Raw genomic sequence first — 17,116 nt, 5'->3', positions numbered from 1 at the left:
CCTAGTCTTACACCTGACACCTCCCGCTACTTTGTGTACTATGTTGGGAACCCACATATCTGTAAGCATGAGAGGGGGATTCGCAAGTGGAGTTCCCACTCGTGGACTTGTTTCTGCATCCTGCTGAGGAGGTCGGCAAAGTCGGTGTCCACCCCGGCAAGTACTCTGCTAACAGATAAATCCTGTGGTGGAGAGCCCACCGGCAGATGGCCTGGGCTAGCTGAGAAAGATGGGGAGAATGTGCGCCTCCCCGTTTCTGAAGGCAATACATGGCAGTCATGATGTCCGTCTGGATGAAGCCTATATTGCCCACAGTGCGGAGAGGAAGGCCTTAAGCTCTAGATGGAAGGCTAACAGCTCCAGATAGTTGATGCGGAGAACCCATTTACTAGGTTACCACATGGAGGTAGCACCAATGCACTGGATGAATCGGAATGTGGAAGTAGGTGTGTTTGAGGTCAAGTTCTGCCATTAAGTCACCTTGCAGTAGCAGCGTAATGACATCCTGAAGAGAGACCATGTGGAAATGTTCTGACAGATGTACAGGTTGAGTTGCCTGAGATCTAGAATGGACTGAGGAATGAGGAAGTAGAGGGTATATACCCCTGAGCCCTGCAGGTATTGCGGCACAGGCTCTATGGCCCCTTAGACATGGAGTACTTGAACCTCTTCCCGAAGGAGAAGTCAGGGTCTGTATCCTGTGGAGGGTCCATGTCATAGGAATCCCATGGGTTTCCCTGCAGGAGGCATGTTTATGGGCCCCCCAGCTATGTCCTCTAAAGTAAGAGTGTGGTGACACCTGTGATTTGTAGGAAAGAGAGTCAGCAGGAGAAGCAGATGGGAATGGTGAGGCTGAGGGCCTGGGAGGTGTAGCGGAGGGGACAGCAGGCCTTGAAAACTCAACTCGCCCACCCGCAATGGCGAGGCAGATTTTATCAGGTCGAGCTATTTTTAACACCTACTGGTCCCTTCAACAAATGAATACAATCTGGAAAGGACCAGGTGTTCTGTCCATTCAGAAAGTGAATGAGCAATAAAGATTCCTTTAAATCTTGTTTTTATCCTCACACATTTGCTGCCTGTTCGAGGAAAGAGGTCAAATGCCAGTTTGTCTTTTTGTTAAATGTTTATTTTTCCTTTCTTTTACTACAGTTAGAGGTTTTTTTCAAGTAAGCTGTCCGACAATCATTGTGGAACAAAAGGCCGTAACATTTCAGTTTTGTTGCTAAAATATAACATTTAAATAGCTTATAAATGAATATTACAAATTTCAAAATCTATGAAGAATTAAAGTACTTTTTTTTGTAATTGAGAAGTGTGAAGCAAACAAAGATTTAAATAGGGGCAAAACAAATCAGAGTGCTTTACTTGGTGATGTGCAAATGGCATTATAGTTACAGAAACTATTTCCAAGCGCTGTTTGTGCACTCTATAGTTTTATCAGTAAAATCGCATGTCAGTGGAAAATGTTGTGGTTATTTCAATGTAAAATCTGCTGATTGCAAATGACAGTGTGCTACTATTTCATGCTTTATTATAATTTGTTTTAAAATATTAGGTTTTAAACTTGATTTGAGAAACATGCCTGACCCCACCCTGATGACAATGGTGTTAATGAACTAAGAGGCAAGTCGGGGGCATGTTTATCCTTTATGCGGCTAGATTTGTATTATATATGGAATACAAGTTTAGTCCATGAAATCAGACAAAAGAGTTTTTAGTACAGCAGCCATATGTGATAATGAAGAAATTGGTGGCTCAATGAATTAGATTATTTGCCCAGGATAACATCATTTGAAACCAGTTTATGGGTCAAGATGTGGTAAATATGTCATTACCGGTACTATTTTTTATGCGGTAAAGTCTAGTAAGAATAACTCAGTAAATATAAGAGGCAGAATCCGTGGTATTAGAGGTTCTAAAAGGCTTTATTCCTATACAAAGGAATACAATTCGAATTGCAGGCTTCTATTCCATCACCACGAAAGTTCAGGAAGGAAGGGCATACATTATTGACAGATAATCAGTTTTATAGAAAATGCATTACAGTGAAACAGATGCAGGAGGCGTAACAGCTGATAATACAGATAAAATATGCATACGTAACTAATAAAGGCGGACATATAGGCGTAATTTAATAAACGTCATTATACATGATGTCACAAGTGGGTGGATCCATAAGAGAATCCTGTAATGTCAGCAGAAATATTTGGCAGATGTGCGCGCGCAGCCGCATGACGTGTGATTGACGTGCAACTAGAGGGTGAAGGGGACTTGACATTTAGCTCTACATGTGGAGACAGAAGTCTGGGGTCATGTCAACCTAATCCCAAATCATATCTAATATCCTATGTTTAAAGAACTGTGTTATCCAAAAGGAAAGGTTTCTAGGATAGAATCTATTCTATACTGACTGTTAGTGCGTGTACAAGCGTCTAAGTGTCTACACGAGATGCGAGGGGGTAGGAATATTCCATGGTAACGGGGGCTATGAATTACTTGCATGAGGACAGCGAGGCCTGGCCCTTTGCACGGTAGCTGGAGGAATGTTTACCTAAACTACTAGACAGGAATGTATCGGATGAGGGGCGGAGCAGATAATCTTGAAGGTGAAATACAGTTTTTGGCAGGCAACAGGCTGGATCAGGCACCGTTAGCCGCGCAGGGAGTAGGGCAAAGTTCATGGATACAGATGCAGGCTCAGACTGGAGCTTTCAGAGGCAGAAGGCAGGAAAAGGCTTGATGACAGAATTCTGGGCCTACTCGCCTGAATCTGTAAAATGTGGAAAGTGAACCACATAAAGTCGGTGGCCTTTCATACTTAGGAATGGAATATCTGACCCATTCATGGCGGATCTGAAAGAGGACATGTTGACGATGGACGCACATATATTTGCGTCTTCAAAACTGGAACTGGAGGGAACATACATGTACTTATAGCATGCACATGGAGCCGTTGGGGTCTACGATAGGGGACATAACTGATCACAAAATTCATATTTCCTCATTCCCTCCTTGTCCCCTACGGACCCTCAGGAGATATCGATCTTCATCAATCCATCGATCTGCTCATATAGCATCATTTGTTCTTCTTTCTTCTTCCGGGATCTTGAACGAAAACTCGGATGTGGGATACACGATGTGGCACACAGACCACAAATCGCTGGCCCACATTGTAGACATAAGCAGCAACTGAATAGTATGAGAAAGCCAATACCTAGGAAGGATAGGATTCTCCATCCCCAGGCTGACAACACGCTCCAGAACCAACCGGACCAAGTCCAGGTGCCTGGACTCTGGTGTATCTGGCTCATAATCTTATGAAGGCGAGTTATGGCTTTATATACTGACGGCGAATTTTCTGGTATGAAAACGCAGCAACTTGATCCGATGACCCTACAAGCTCCGCCCCTATCGGCCAGGATGACGTCAAGGACAAGACGATTTTGAAGCACAACAATCCGCATAGCAGACTGCTCTTCTGTTAAATTGCCTAAGGCGGAAGTAGTCTCGTTCACTACTGCTTCAAGGGTTCTAGTTAATCTACGTATCAGCTTACTATTAGTGACTGTACCTATATAGGGAAAGAAACCTTTATTGAAATCTGTGTATTGCTCCCATGCTGTTTCAGTGTAATCGACAATTGGGAGATCTCTCTGCTGTCTATTGTGTACTAAATGGGTATTTCTATGATAATCAGGAGGAGCTAGGAAAACAGGTGGTAGAAGGAATGCTATGTAACAGGTACCATCCCAGTCTAGAGGTAGACGTATATATGCGGTCTGGCCACATATGAAGTAGGAATGACGGGAAGCTCTAAATGTAGACTTGCCTTGATCACTGAATTTTATTACAGTGGTGCATTTACTATGGCCCATGTGTAGGGAACCATTCTTTCTTACACATAATTCCCCTTTTACTGGGAATACTGACATGGCGGGCAAGATTGGTGTAGCTTCAGATTCAACGTTCAGGATCATGAGGTTAAGTGTAAAATTACCTAATCCATATACTTCATTTTCTAGATCAGTTCCTGTTCTTTTGGGAAGTCCCTCCTTGTTAGGGTAGCAGACTTTAAGCAAAACTAGGTTCAGGTTTCCCCATACCCAGTTGTCTTGATAAACTGCGGAATTCGAATCTAGGGAATTAATCAAACTAAACCATGCTCCACAGGAGCCATTGTGTGTGAACGGATAGGGAAAGAGGGGCAAAACTCCCTTATAGTTCTGATAGGGAGGGAGTCGGCCACATATCCAACAATTTGTGGCATTGCTGGTCTGATGGGAATGATGTAACATACTAATGAATGTGTTGTTGCGCAGCGCAAATCTATAGGACAACTCATGCGGAGGTAATTCGCTAAAAGAATGTTCTGCAGTTACATTGTAAACACGCTTAAAAATAGGGTAATACATGTGCAATAGTATACTGGAAATAATGATCAGAAGACTTAGAAAAAACAAAATTAATAATGTTACTGTGCAGTGACTACGAAGTGATTTACAATACGCATGCTTTTTAAGCTGCATCTGTTGATTTCTTTCTCTATTCCGGTCTAGAGGATACATGTCAGAGACAAATTCAACCGATTCACCTTGGAGAGGACTTAAACAATCAAATTGTCTGACTTGCTAGACCTTAATTTTAGTTTGTAAAGTTCAGTGTTTGTTAGTTCAACCAAGGGGAGTTTTGAGTCTGTCTGTGAGGGAATGCAGGGCTGAGTATTCACACTGGATGGTAGTCCATAAAATTTCTTGATATGACTCGAGTGCAACCACCCTTTACGTCCCTCGATTTTCACGGCTGTCCTTGTGGTTAGTAGAACTAGCTTCGGCAACTTCCACCTAGGCTCCAGTTGGGTCTTCCGGTCGAAATTCCGGACCAGAACCAGGTCGCCCGGAACCACGTCATGGGGCTTCACCTCAGTATTATCGGGAAAAGCTGCAGCTACCTGTGAACGACAAGATTGTAGTGCAGACATCAAGGAAGCCAGGTAATCTGTCAGCATATTACAGTCAACATCAGTGATTTTGCGAGGTATAGGCGTCCCCCACATATTTGGTGGTCTACCGAAGATCACCTCGTACGGGGATAGCCCTGTTCGAGAATGTGCTACCATTCTCATGTAAAAGAGCGCAACTGGTAAGGCTACTATCCAATCGACACCTTTTTCTCTACATATTTTGGACAATCTAATTTTCAGAGTTTGATTATGGCGTTCCACGAGACCTGCTGCCTCGGGATGTCGGACACAGTGGAATTTCCATTGGTAACCTAACAAAAGGGAAACATGTTTCATTAGTTCGGATGAGAATGGCTGGCCGTTATCTGAGTAGACAACACGTGGCAAACCATACCGTGGGAAGAATTCTCGAACTAACTGTTTGGCAGTAGTCGGGACAGTGTAATCTGAAACCGGGTAGGCTTCTGTCCAACGGGAAAGAGCACAGACAACTACGAGAACATATTTGAATCCTCGACATCGTTCCATCTGGATATAATCCATCTGGAGGACTTCAAAAGCATGATCGGGAGGTTGAAATCCACCCTGCTCTACGGGGATGCTTTTACCTGGATTAAACTGACAACATATCATACAGGTACGAACTTTTTGTTTAGCTGCTGCTCGCAAGTGTTTGTTGAACCAAATGTGTTGAATGCTGTCTAGCATAGCTTTTTCTCCTAGGTGCGCTGGACTATGTATTGTGTTAATGATGACTTGAACCATGGAGTCGGGAAGAAACCATATAGATTTTTCCTTCGTCATCCATCCTTGATCCGTTTGGATCCCTCCTAATTCAGTCCATTTCTTTATTTCTTCTGGTGTAGCATGTGTCTGTATGTCAATTACATCAAGGGCGGGATCCTTAACTGTCATGCAATGTGTTGGTGTCGGAACTATTGTCTTTGTCATGTCAGTTGTGTGAGTCTGATTCTGAGCAGTCTGTTTAGCTGTTCTGTCAGCTAGGTCATTACCCCGAGAAATGATATCGGTAACTTTTGTATGGGCTTTGCATTTCATAATCGATATTGCAGTGGGTAGATGAATCGCATCTAATAGGGCTTGAATGAGGGGTCCGTGTTGGATGTGGGCACCGTGAGAAGTTAAATAACCTCTCTCTCGCCACAGTACGCCGAAGTCATGGACGACTCCGAATGCATAACGTGAATCTGTGTATATGTTGACTTTCTTATTTTTGGCTTGAGTACAGGCTTGTGTCAGAGCGATGAGCTCTGCTGCTTGAGCTGACAGAGTGTTAATACAATTTGTTTCAATGATTTCAGTGTCGGTTGTGACTGCGTAAGCGGCCACTAACTCTCCTGTACTTGTTCTCATACATGACCCATCTACATACAATGTTAAGTCTGGATCTGACAAAGGGATGTCTGTCAAGTCTTGTCTGGGTTTCGTCGTGATAGTAATGACTTCGACACAATCATGTGCCAATGGATCTGTTCCGCCCACTGGTAACAGTGTGGCAGGATTTAACGTATTACAACGTCTGATTTCTATGTGTGGCTGAAATAATGTCAATTCGTAACCAGTGAGTCTCGCTATAGTCAAGTGTTGTGTTTGTGTGCGGTTCAAGAGAACCTCTACTGCATGTGGTACTTGTACTGTCAATTGGTGTCCTAACACTATGGCATCGCTTTGTCTGATAGCTAAAGCTGTTGCTGCCACCGATTTCAGGCACGCAGGAAGAGCCTGAGCTACTGGATCTAATGTACTAGAGAAATAAGCACATGGTTTGTGTGATCCTGCTTGTTCCTGAGTGAGTACTGACAAGGCAGTACCTTCGCGTTCTGTAACAAAGAGTGTAAACTGTTTACTGTAACATGGTGTTGCTAAAACAGGTGCTTGGCATAAAGCTTTCTTTAAGCTTTCAAAGGCATGTGTATGTTCTGGAAACCAAGGGAGGACAGTCGATGTGGCTGCCTCCTGTGTTGTCAACTGGATGAGTGGTTTTGCTAGAAATGCATATTGAGGGATCCACTGCCTACAGTATGAAGTGAGACCTATAAAAGCCCGCACCTCCTTTTGTGTCTTGGGTGCTGACATGTTAGCAATTAACTGGATGCGGTCGGATGTAAGCTGCCTTCCCTCCTTGGACAGCGAGTGCCCAAGGTAAACAACTCGCTGGACACAGAATTGCAGCTTAGAAGGGGACACCTTGTGCCCCTTGTCGGCCAGAAATTTTAAAACCGTCAGTGACGCTTTTTCACATTCATGTTCACTTCGGGCGGTGATCAGCAGATCATCGACATATTGAAGCAAGGCAGTGTTAACGGGCATGTGGATACTGTCAAGTTCTCGTTTCAGTGCTTGGCTATAGATGCTGGGGCTTTCTGTAAATCCTTGAGGTGCGCGTGTGAATTTAAAACTTCGTCCATTTAAACTGAATCCGAACAGATATTGACTTTCCGGATCTATTGGGACGCTAAAGAAAGCATTCTTGAGATCAATTACAGTGAAGAACGTTGCTTCTGAGTCAATAGCTGTTAGTAATGAAGAGATATCTGGGACCACAGGGTATTGTGGTACAATACATTTATTTAATTCGCGCAGATCAATAACTAATCGATATACTGGTGGTGCTTTTGGATCCGTTCTTTTAAGAATCGGAATTATCGGGGAATTACATACATTGGAGTCGGTTTCGACAACCACTCCTTGTGCAATGAGCTCGTCAATGATTTGCAGTAAAGCCACAACAGCATCGGGTGGTAACTTGTATTGTCGCATTCGTGGTAGTACTACTCCTGTTTTCAGTGTAACTCGATATGGTGTAATGTTCATGCAACCAACATCAGTGGGGCCTTGTGCCCATAAATGTGTAGGTAAATTCTGTAACCGGTGATCCATGTCTCTAGACACGTAGTGACCTTTAAAGTCACGTAAAAATAATCGTACTCCTTCCGGAGAACAACATATTATGGCTCCTAGAGCTTTCAATGTTTTTATACCTAACAAGTTTTCTGGACATGATTTAGTAAGTAATAAATCTGTAGTACGTGTCAATGGATCAACCGTGAGTGGAAGAGGTTGTGTTACGTCATTAATTATAGGTTTTCCTGAGAATCCAAGGGAAATATTCTGTGAGCCTGAGAGGGGTGCCCCTGGAACTTCACTGCGTCTTATAGTTGTTCTGCTTGCCCCTGTGTCAAGTAAAAACTTTCTGTCTTCCCCTAATAGTTCACTATGTACATAAGGTCCCTCTTGGTCTACAGGAACCTCAATAAGGGGTAAGCCAACTTCCCTCTCTAGGCTATTTCATGTATATCGCTGATAATCGGGATAATCTGCTTGTGCGTACTGATACATCTGTTGTGTCGTTGCTTGTGTTGCAGCAATAGGCTGCGTTTGTGGTGGTGCTACGGTCTGTTGTGGAGCTGCCTGTTGCGGAGCTAGCTGTTGCGGAGCTAACCTAGGTTGTGCATGCTGAGGGATTTGTTGTTGATTCTGATCCTGTCTAGGTGGACGTGGTCTCTCCTGGGTTCTACCTGTGGCAATATTATGTTTCAGGACTGGACAATCGTGTATATAATGACCTTGTTGTTTACAATAGTTGCATGTCCCTCTCGTAGGACCTGCGGAATCACCCTTTAGATGACCATCAGCTGGAACTGACTGAGCAACAAGCATTTTCATTTTTGTATCCTTCATACGTCTTTGTTCGTGTTCTTGTTCTTCTCTAATTCTATTGTGGTGATATTGTAACATCTGTAACATCTGTGACGGGGTATTACCTTGCCAGGTACTTTCGAATTTCAATACTCTATTCTTGACTTGTGGTAGGGAATTTTCAACTAATTTTGTCACAAACAGATGTGGATATGACTCGCTACTTGCTTTTATGCCACTATTTATACCAAAACATTTTTCAAATCGGGAATAGAAATCACTAGTGTCTTCATCTTGTTTTTGTTTACAGGCTGAGATTGCACCCCAGTCTTCCTTTTTCGTAGTTAATAAACGCGGCAGTACCTGTACTAGTAATCCTGGTAGTGCTGTAGTCTTTTCCCCAAGCCCTGCTCCTGCAGCTCGGGCCCTTTCTTCGTTTTCTAATGCTGTCCAATCTATATTTTGGTCTCCCACCTCCCATTCCTTTTCTTTGAGTTTCTCGTAAACACCGGCGGGTAATAGGACTTTTAATATTTTCATAATGTCGGGGTAGGTATACTCTCCCATGAGTAACATGTCTTTTATCTCACGGTGGAAACCTGCCGGATCCTTGTCATGGCTGGGTACTACTTTCTTCATTTCTAATAATTCGATTTTTGTTATAGGCGTGTACACAAACACGCGTGTAAAGTTATTACCTTCACCTCTGATTGGGTGTACTTCGCGTAACGGATTCTGTCTATCTATGTGATACATTTTTCTTCCCATAATGGGAATTGGAACGTGTTCTGGGCATACGAAAGTTATATACTGGTTTCGGAATTCTAGAATTTCATTAATTAAATCAGTACCTGACCCTCTCCATTTATTCGTGAGTAGTTCTGTCAACATGTCAGGTAAGGGTCCTGGATCAGAGTGTTGGCTTTTATATAGTATAAGGAGGTGTTGAATCATGTATATACTAGCTAAACGTTGTTCGTATGGGTCAAGATTCAGAAAGGTGTGTGCTAGTGCATCATCATTGTATTCGCTAGGACTATCAGCCCATTGTACTGCTGACCTGGCTAATTCTTGTTCGTCCATGGAATCGAGCATGTGGTACCCCCTTCGATCTCGGAGTAATTTATCAGCGGCTTGGAATAGGTGTTCGGGGGACTTTGTATATAACATAGGGGTTTGAAAATGTCGATTATATTCTGGACGTATCGGACGTATCGGGTCATTAAAACCTCTGGTATTATTATGGGGTCTTCCTCTACCTACATAAGCTATCGTTTCTAATTGTTCTGATTCTTGCTCCTCCTCTTCTTCTGATTCTACTCTGTCTGTTTCTCGTCTTTCTTTATGTATTCGTTCTACTTCCTTGCGGATCTTTCGACACATGGCGATTATACACGCCTGTCTATCATGTTTCTCTTCTGATATGTTCTGACCCCATTTGGCAAGTCTTTGCATGGTATCGTGATCTGCCCCAGGCCTGTCTTGATTCCTAATTACGCAATTTATGAAAAAACGTAGTAGTTGTCTTTGGACATCCACTTTCTGGTATTCCATAGCTTCGTTAATACTTTCTGGACCTCGCCCTGTTTGGACAAAGCGATATATATTGTCTAGGTGTTCAACCATTCCTGGTATCGTCATTAAATATAATGTAGCTCGTCGTATACGTAGTGATGATATGAGCAATTTGTCCTGTCTACCTGGCACTGGATCGTATCTACAATCCACAAGCTGTTCTTTAAACATGTCGGATGTCGCTAATTGAGGTGTACGTTGGAGTGCTAAATCTCTAAGGGTCTGTTTATTTCGCGGCGGTGTGGCAAACATGTCTGTCGTACCTCCTGTAGCACCATCTGAGGTGCTGGGCAAGAAAGGATTCGTTGGGCGTAGGATAGAGATTGTAGATGCGGGAAAAACTGTAGAAACGGACGGACCTGTGGGAACTTGTGTAGGAGTTTGTAGTTGCGGGGATACAGACGGATGCTCTTGGTGTTGAACACCATCGGCAAGCGGTGTGTGTGGTATGGCATTAGCATACTCGGGAGCTACGTCATCTAAATAGGAGGAAAGGAAAACGTCCTTTGCTGTTTTGGGATGTGTTTTGGGATGTGCTTTTATCGGGAGCAATGGAGGAGTTAAGTCTTTTGGTATTTCCAGGGTAGCCTTAGGTAACCCTTCGGCCAAAAGAGGATACATACCATTCATAAGAGTGTTTCTTTGTCTATCTACTTGTTCTGATTTTACTCGGGTACCTTCCTCAATTAATAGATTTTCTCGGGTTTTATTTGAATTCTCTCTACCTTTCTCTTCCTGTCTGAGCGCTTTTTCTGTACGTCTATATGATTCTTTACGCCATAATTCAATGGCATCTTTCTGTGACTGTCTGGCTTTCTTTTTCCATAATTCTTCTTCTACTCTCATGATGCAATCTGCATCCCAGGTCCCCGCTGCGGGCCATCTCTGATTTTCTGGCAAATCCTTGGTGTAGTCCACCCATAAATCAAGAAATAATACGGCATCTAGGCCATGTTTATGATACATAAAGTACCCTGGAGTGTCCCTAGGTGGAATGGGAACAGCTTCTTCGAGTACCCCTTTTCTGGTTTTGATCTGTCTTAGTTTCGAAAAGAGCGGCATTTTTAGACCTTATTACTAGAACACACTTTATACAAGGAACACAATAATGAACAGTCATTCACACCACAATATATAGAACGTATTAAAACATTTAACACTTAACAGTTTTAACGAACGATGATAACTAATAGAAAACTAGTTACTGACATAATACTGACATTAGATAATACTTATTTATATGCAAGACATACTATATATACTGCTAAACAGTACAGATACACTGCTGAAACAGTGCAGACCGGATTTGTGTACCCAAACCCGTCTTGACCGGCACAGACTATGTGCACGTAAAATGCCTCCCCGGTAATGGTACTCACCGGGTAGCTCGGAACGGAAGGCCTCGGAACGGAACTGAAACTGAACCGGACTGGACTCGACTTGATTGGACTCGGAACTTCGGAACCTGGTGGGCCTCTGTATACCTCGGATCTTGCTCTCTCAGCTAGGCTCTGGTCGGGATACTTCGCACTTCTCACCGCCTCGTCTGGGTGTTGATCGCAGCCTCAGTCGCCCCCGCTTGGCCGGAGGGAGATACAGGAAATCCTGCAGGTACGCGTTTTTGTCCGTTCAGCTGTGGCAGCAGGCCGGGCCTGCAACGCACCTCCGGCGCGTGAGATGAGAAAGTGTCCCTGTTCGGGCGGCAATTTATGTGGTAAATATTTCATTATTGGTACTATTTTTTATGCGGTAAAGTCTAGTAAGAATAACTCAGTAAATATAAGAGGCAGAATCCGTGGTATTAGAGGTTCTAAAAGGCTTTATTCCTATACAAAGGAATACAATTCGAATTGCAGGCTTCTATTCCATCACCACGAAAGTTCAGGAAGGAAAGGCATACATTATTGACAGATAATCAGTTTTATAGAAAATGCATTACAGTGAAACAGATGCAGGAGGCGTAACAGCTGATAATACAGATAAAATATGCATACGTAACTAATAAAGGCGGACATATGGGCGTAATTTAATAAACGTCATTATACATGATGTCACAAGTGGGTGGATCCATAAGAGAATCCTGTAATGTCAGCAGAAATATTTGGCAGAGATGCGCGCGCAGCCGCATGACGTGTGATTGACGTGCAACTAGAGGGTGAAGGGGACTTGACATTTAGCTCTACATGTGGAGACAGAAGTCTGGGGTCATGTCAACCTAATCCCAAATCATATCTAATATCCTATGTTTAAAGAACTGTGTTATCCAAAAGGAAAGGTTTCTAGGATAGAATCTATTCTATACTGACTGTTAGTGCGTGTACAAGCGTCTAAGTGTCTACACGAGATGCGAGGGGGTAGGAATATTCCATGGTAACGGGGGCTATGAATTACTTGCATGAGGACAGCGAGGCCTGGCCCTTTGCACGGTAGCTGGAGGAATGTTTACCTAAACTACTAGACAGGAATGTATCGGATGAGGGGCGGAGCAGATAATCTTGAAGGTGAAATACAGTTTTTGGCAGGCAACAGGCTGGATCAGGCACCGTTAGCCGCGCAGGGAGTAGGGCAAAGTTCATGGATACAGATGCAGGCTCAGACTGGAGCTTTCAGAGGCAGAAGGCAGGAAAAGGCTTGATGACAGAATTCTGGGCCTACTCGCCTGAATCTGTAAAATGTGGAAAGTGAACCACATAAAGTCGGTGGCCTTTCATACTTAGGAATGGAATATCTGACCCATTCATGGCGGATCTGAAAGAGGACATGTTGACGGTGGACGCACATATATTTGCGTCTTCAAAACTGGAACTGGAGGGAACATACATGTACTTATAGCATGCACATGGAGCCGTTGGGGTCTACGATAGGGGACATAACTGATCACAAAATTCATATTTCCTCAAAGAGCATTACAAGTAGGTTGAGTAGATTATTTAAGTCACTAGACCTGCAGGTCTAGTAAAATGATTATGATTTTTCGAGGCCTGGACAGGTAGTTAGATCATGCTGAGTAAGATGACTGGTGGATTTGTCTTGCTTCTTCTGCTGCTTGGTCGGTGGTGGGAGCTCAAGGGCTTCCACGGAGGTAAGCTGTCTTTTAGAAGGCTGAGTGGCAGATGCCAGAGTTTGCCTAAGGATTCAGCTTGTCTGGCAGTGGATGATGATATGTCTCTGGTGGGCACAGAGTTCGTCCTGTAGTTTTTGGAGGACCAGTTTGACAAAGCCGATGGATAAAAAATGTTTGTCTGTGTCAAATTGGAACCAACATTGATTTTGGTTTCTACGCCGAAAGTTTGGGATCTGAAGATCGGGTTGGTTCTAAGCCAAGAGCAGTCGGCGTAGAATGAGTCAGCTTTAGTATCTTTAGCAGAGCCAAGGTTGGGCGTGGAGTCTGTGCTGACCATGGCCCAAAGGCAGTGGTGGTCGTGAAGCATGTCTCTGTGGGTCCAGAGAGGCTGCATCCCCATATGGGGTTGCTACTCGGAGTGTGAGTGGGTTGAGAGGGAAGGGGAGGGGTAACCATATTCACAACCTTCGATCTTGAGGTCAGAGCCAGAACTAGCGTTGGGTGAGGCAACCTCCTCTTTGGAGGACATGGCTCCAGATGATGTTCCCCCTCAAGGACTTGGGTGGCAAAGAGTTTTGGGGTTTTATCTCTGCTGCTGCGCAATGTCTCGAGTTGAAAAACTAGGTGGTCTCGAAGAGCCTTCTTCAGCTGACAGGAGCCGATGATTAGGTGCATTACCAACAATAGATGGAGTCACACTAACTTGTGACTCAAGAAGAATTCTTCAGAGAAAAACAGCTTGAAAACATTTGGGATTCATATTAGAAGGCAGGAGTATGGACACCATGTGTATCTACAGCCACACATGCATCAAACAGAAAGTTCTCCATCCACACCTATGCCTTGAGAGAGGCCCTGGGTTGTGCTTACTGTAGACATGAGGTAATGTTATAACCCTCATCGCTCAGCCTTTCACCTGGGCCTCATCCTTGTTTTCCTCCCACAGCCTAATGTTGGACTCCTGATCCTCTAAAATGTGGGAGGCCTGAGTGCCCACAGCAAAGGCTCATGCACAGCTGAAGAACTCTGAGATGCTAGTCACAAAGTAAACCTGGTGGCCTTGTGAGGGTACAGGCCATCTGGGTAGCGGCAAACTAGGGTATTCTTCATAAGAATATGTTGATGATGACCCTGGCTGCTAACATTTCTCTTTCATGCTGATACAGTTCTATATGGTCTGGAAATAACAACTTTAGGCAAGCAGTCTGTCTGAAGCCACATGCACTAGATGTATAGCTGGTGGTACAAGACCTACAGAGTAGCAATTTTGCATATACTGATCCACCAGTGGCTACAATGTGCCCAAAAGGTAAGCTAGTATAAATATTACAGTGCAATTGCACCAACTGGTTTCATGCCCCTGAGAAGCACTATTATACCACACTTTACTCACAGTGCTCCTTTAACTTTGCAAGGGCAAACTGGTGGTGTGAATAGGTTTCTTCACCCACTCTGGAGTTACTTTCACATATATTAAATCAAAGACAGAGACATGGATGCAAAACTACACAGGTACGGGGCGCTTGAGACTTCACTGCAAGGTTCTGAGTGGCCCCATAAAAAAACAGTAAGAAGTTTTGAATACTTACCTCTGTTCTCATTAAGTGAAGAATGTTTTTTTATATTCTTGATACAGAGGGACAGGTAAATTTTGATCATTAGGCAAAGAAAAAGACAAGGACTGGATGGTTACGTGCAAGAAAGTAGATGCAATACCTAGTGGTTTAGCTTGAACAAATTGTTTAATCTACAAGAAGCATGACTCAAAGCCTGAACTTTGGGGCTTAGGATGTTGGGACCACACTTTAATACAGAAAAGACAAAAAATGAAAGCATGCTTAACGGTGGCCCCAAGTTGAGGAAAAATAAACACTGATGGATGGTTCTAACTTTTTTAATCAGCATATGCAATTGGAAAGAGGATGCAAGGCAGCGCGAGTGAGAGATTTGAGTAGTTTGAGCATCACACATGCACAGTGATTAATTTCTCACTAATGTTAGTAAGTTTTCTACAGAGTGGCAAGCTCACCAAAAGTCAGTAATTTAAAATGCTAATGAAGGAAAACCATGTCAGACATGGCAGTTAAAGTGGACTGGGATAGACATAAAACTATTCAGATTTGTTCAGAATCTTAATCAAAGGCAGCATCCAAGTCCCCAAACAGAAACTAACTCCTAAGCAAGGCACACTGAATTGCCATACCACAGGGCCATTTTGTTCAGATGTCACCCAAAATGTCTGAACTTTGTTACCGCCACTCACCTGATACATTAAGTGATGACTCTTTCTGCTGATTGGAGAGTACTGTTCCGACCACACAAGTAAAGGGCTTGTTGTAATTCTGTGTTATGACCTGAGAGTATTCAAGACTATAGTAGTGATCTTCCTGCTGGACCTTTATCTCAGAAAAGTCCCCTGTCGCCATCTGTTCATCATCTTTTATATTCAGCAACTTGGGCTCTGGGTACCATCCTGTCGACAAGCACATCATCTTTATCCCACCATCTTGGAGGACTTCAATGCCAATGCTAGGATCAGATCCCGTTGCTACAAAACAGCAAAGGGAAATTAGGGTCACAGAAAGGCACATCAACAAAAAGATAAAGACCATTAGAGCCCTTCTACAAAACACCTTCCTTTGACTGTTGCATGACAACATATGCTTACAAACATCTCTGTCTGACTAGACTACACCCAACCCTTTTTTAATCCTGTTCTCTGCAATTTTGCTGGAAAGCGGTACTATGCTGTAGGAAGCCAGCTCTTGATGTGATATATCAATAATCTGATATACAGTTGTGAGGGGGTGCCATTGGGGACCTGTGTCTTACCTGCTCGTCCGGCTCATTGTCCCCGAGACGACCCTCGAGCTGGGAAGCAGACCCGGATACATACTTTCCGCCATTCGACAGGATGACCCCTCTCCCTTGTCATGTATTCCTACAGGAGCAACAAGTGCGGGACGACGAGGCGGAAGTGGGAGGAGCTGACCCCGGAAGGACAGGTTCGTAAAAAGAGAAAAGGGACCAGTTGACACAGGAAGAAGAGGTGACTACAGGAGGCGGAGAGGAATCAGGACGAGGCAAGAGTACAGAGAAGGACAAAGGCAGTATCGCAGAGGAAGACGGAGTTGCAGACGGTGAAAAAATCGAAAGGTGGAGCGAAGATTGGTGGTGCCCACCGGAGGATGCTGGAGAGCGGCTGCAGCTCAGGAGAGTTGCGGCGGAGTCGGTGAGTGAGTAAAAAAATGTAAATGTAAAATGTAAATTCAGTATTTGTAAAGCGCAAACAGCTATCTGAAGGCATCCCGGCACTGGGGGCCGTCGGGAAGATTAAGCAAGCTATTGCCCAGAGTCACATGGTGCTGAGCTGACCTGCCGCCGGTGCCGAGGATTGATCCGTGAGCCCCAGATTCCAGCGTCAGAGTGTGAGAAGGGGTGAAAAAGGGAAGGGATTGGAGGCGACGGGAGGGTTGTTGAGACTATGAGTGGGGAGGCGGTACAGTGAGCGCATTGTAAGTCGCAACACTGACCCGTTGGCACACTTTAAGTTGTTTAGCATTTTCGATCATTTGTTTTTGTTAAACCACAGCAAGAATTAAGGGATAGCTGTTGGGAAGATTATTGCTTTATTGGTCAAAGTTGGCTAGTGTACACCTTTTCTGCACAATACCCCACTCTTTTTGTCTTTCCTTGGTTTGGGGTCTTTTTGTTAGTTTCTAACACCGGTCGGGTGTGGTGACGGGTACGTTAACAGGATTAACTAAGAAAAAGCATACAGTATCTGACGGCTCCCTTCTATGTTTCCCTTTTTGTGAGCCTCCGTGTGAAAGGAACAGGAGTTCGTGGAGTGC

General features: G+C 43.9%; 1 protein-coding gene across 1 annotated transcript in view; it reads right to left on the bottom strand.

Moving 5' to 3' along the window:
* LOC146811714 (butyrophilin subfamily 1 member A1-like) overlaps window positions 1–17,116 on the bottom strand; it is a 226,686-nt gene that overhangs the window by 102,394 nt on the left and 107,176 nt on the right. The window contains exon 4 of the mRNA XM_085618710.1: window positions 15,526–15,810. Coding sequence (XP_085474836.1) covers window positions 15,526–15,810 — 285 coding nt within the window. The remainder of the gene's footprint in view (window positions 1–15,525; window positions 15,811–17,116) is intronic.

The sequence above is a fragment of the Triturus cristatus genome, chromosome 7 (genome assembly GCF_964204655.1).
Source record: "Triturus cristatus chromosome 7, aTriCri1.1, whole genome shotgun sequence".
NCBI lineage: Eukaryota > Metazoa > Chordata > Amphibia > Caudata > Salamandridae > Triturus > Triturus cristatus.
The sequence above is the reverse complement of the archived record's forward strand: the minus strand, read 5'-3'. Positions and strand labels throughout refer to the sequence as shown.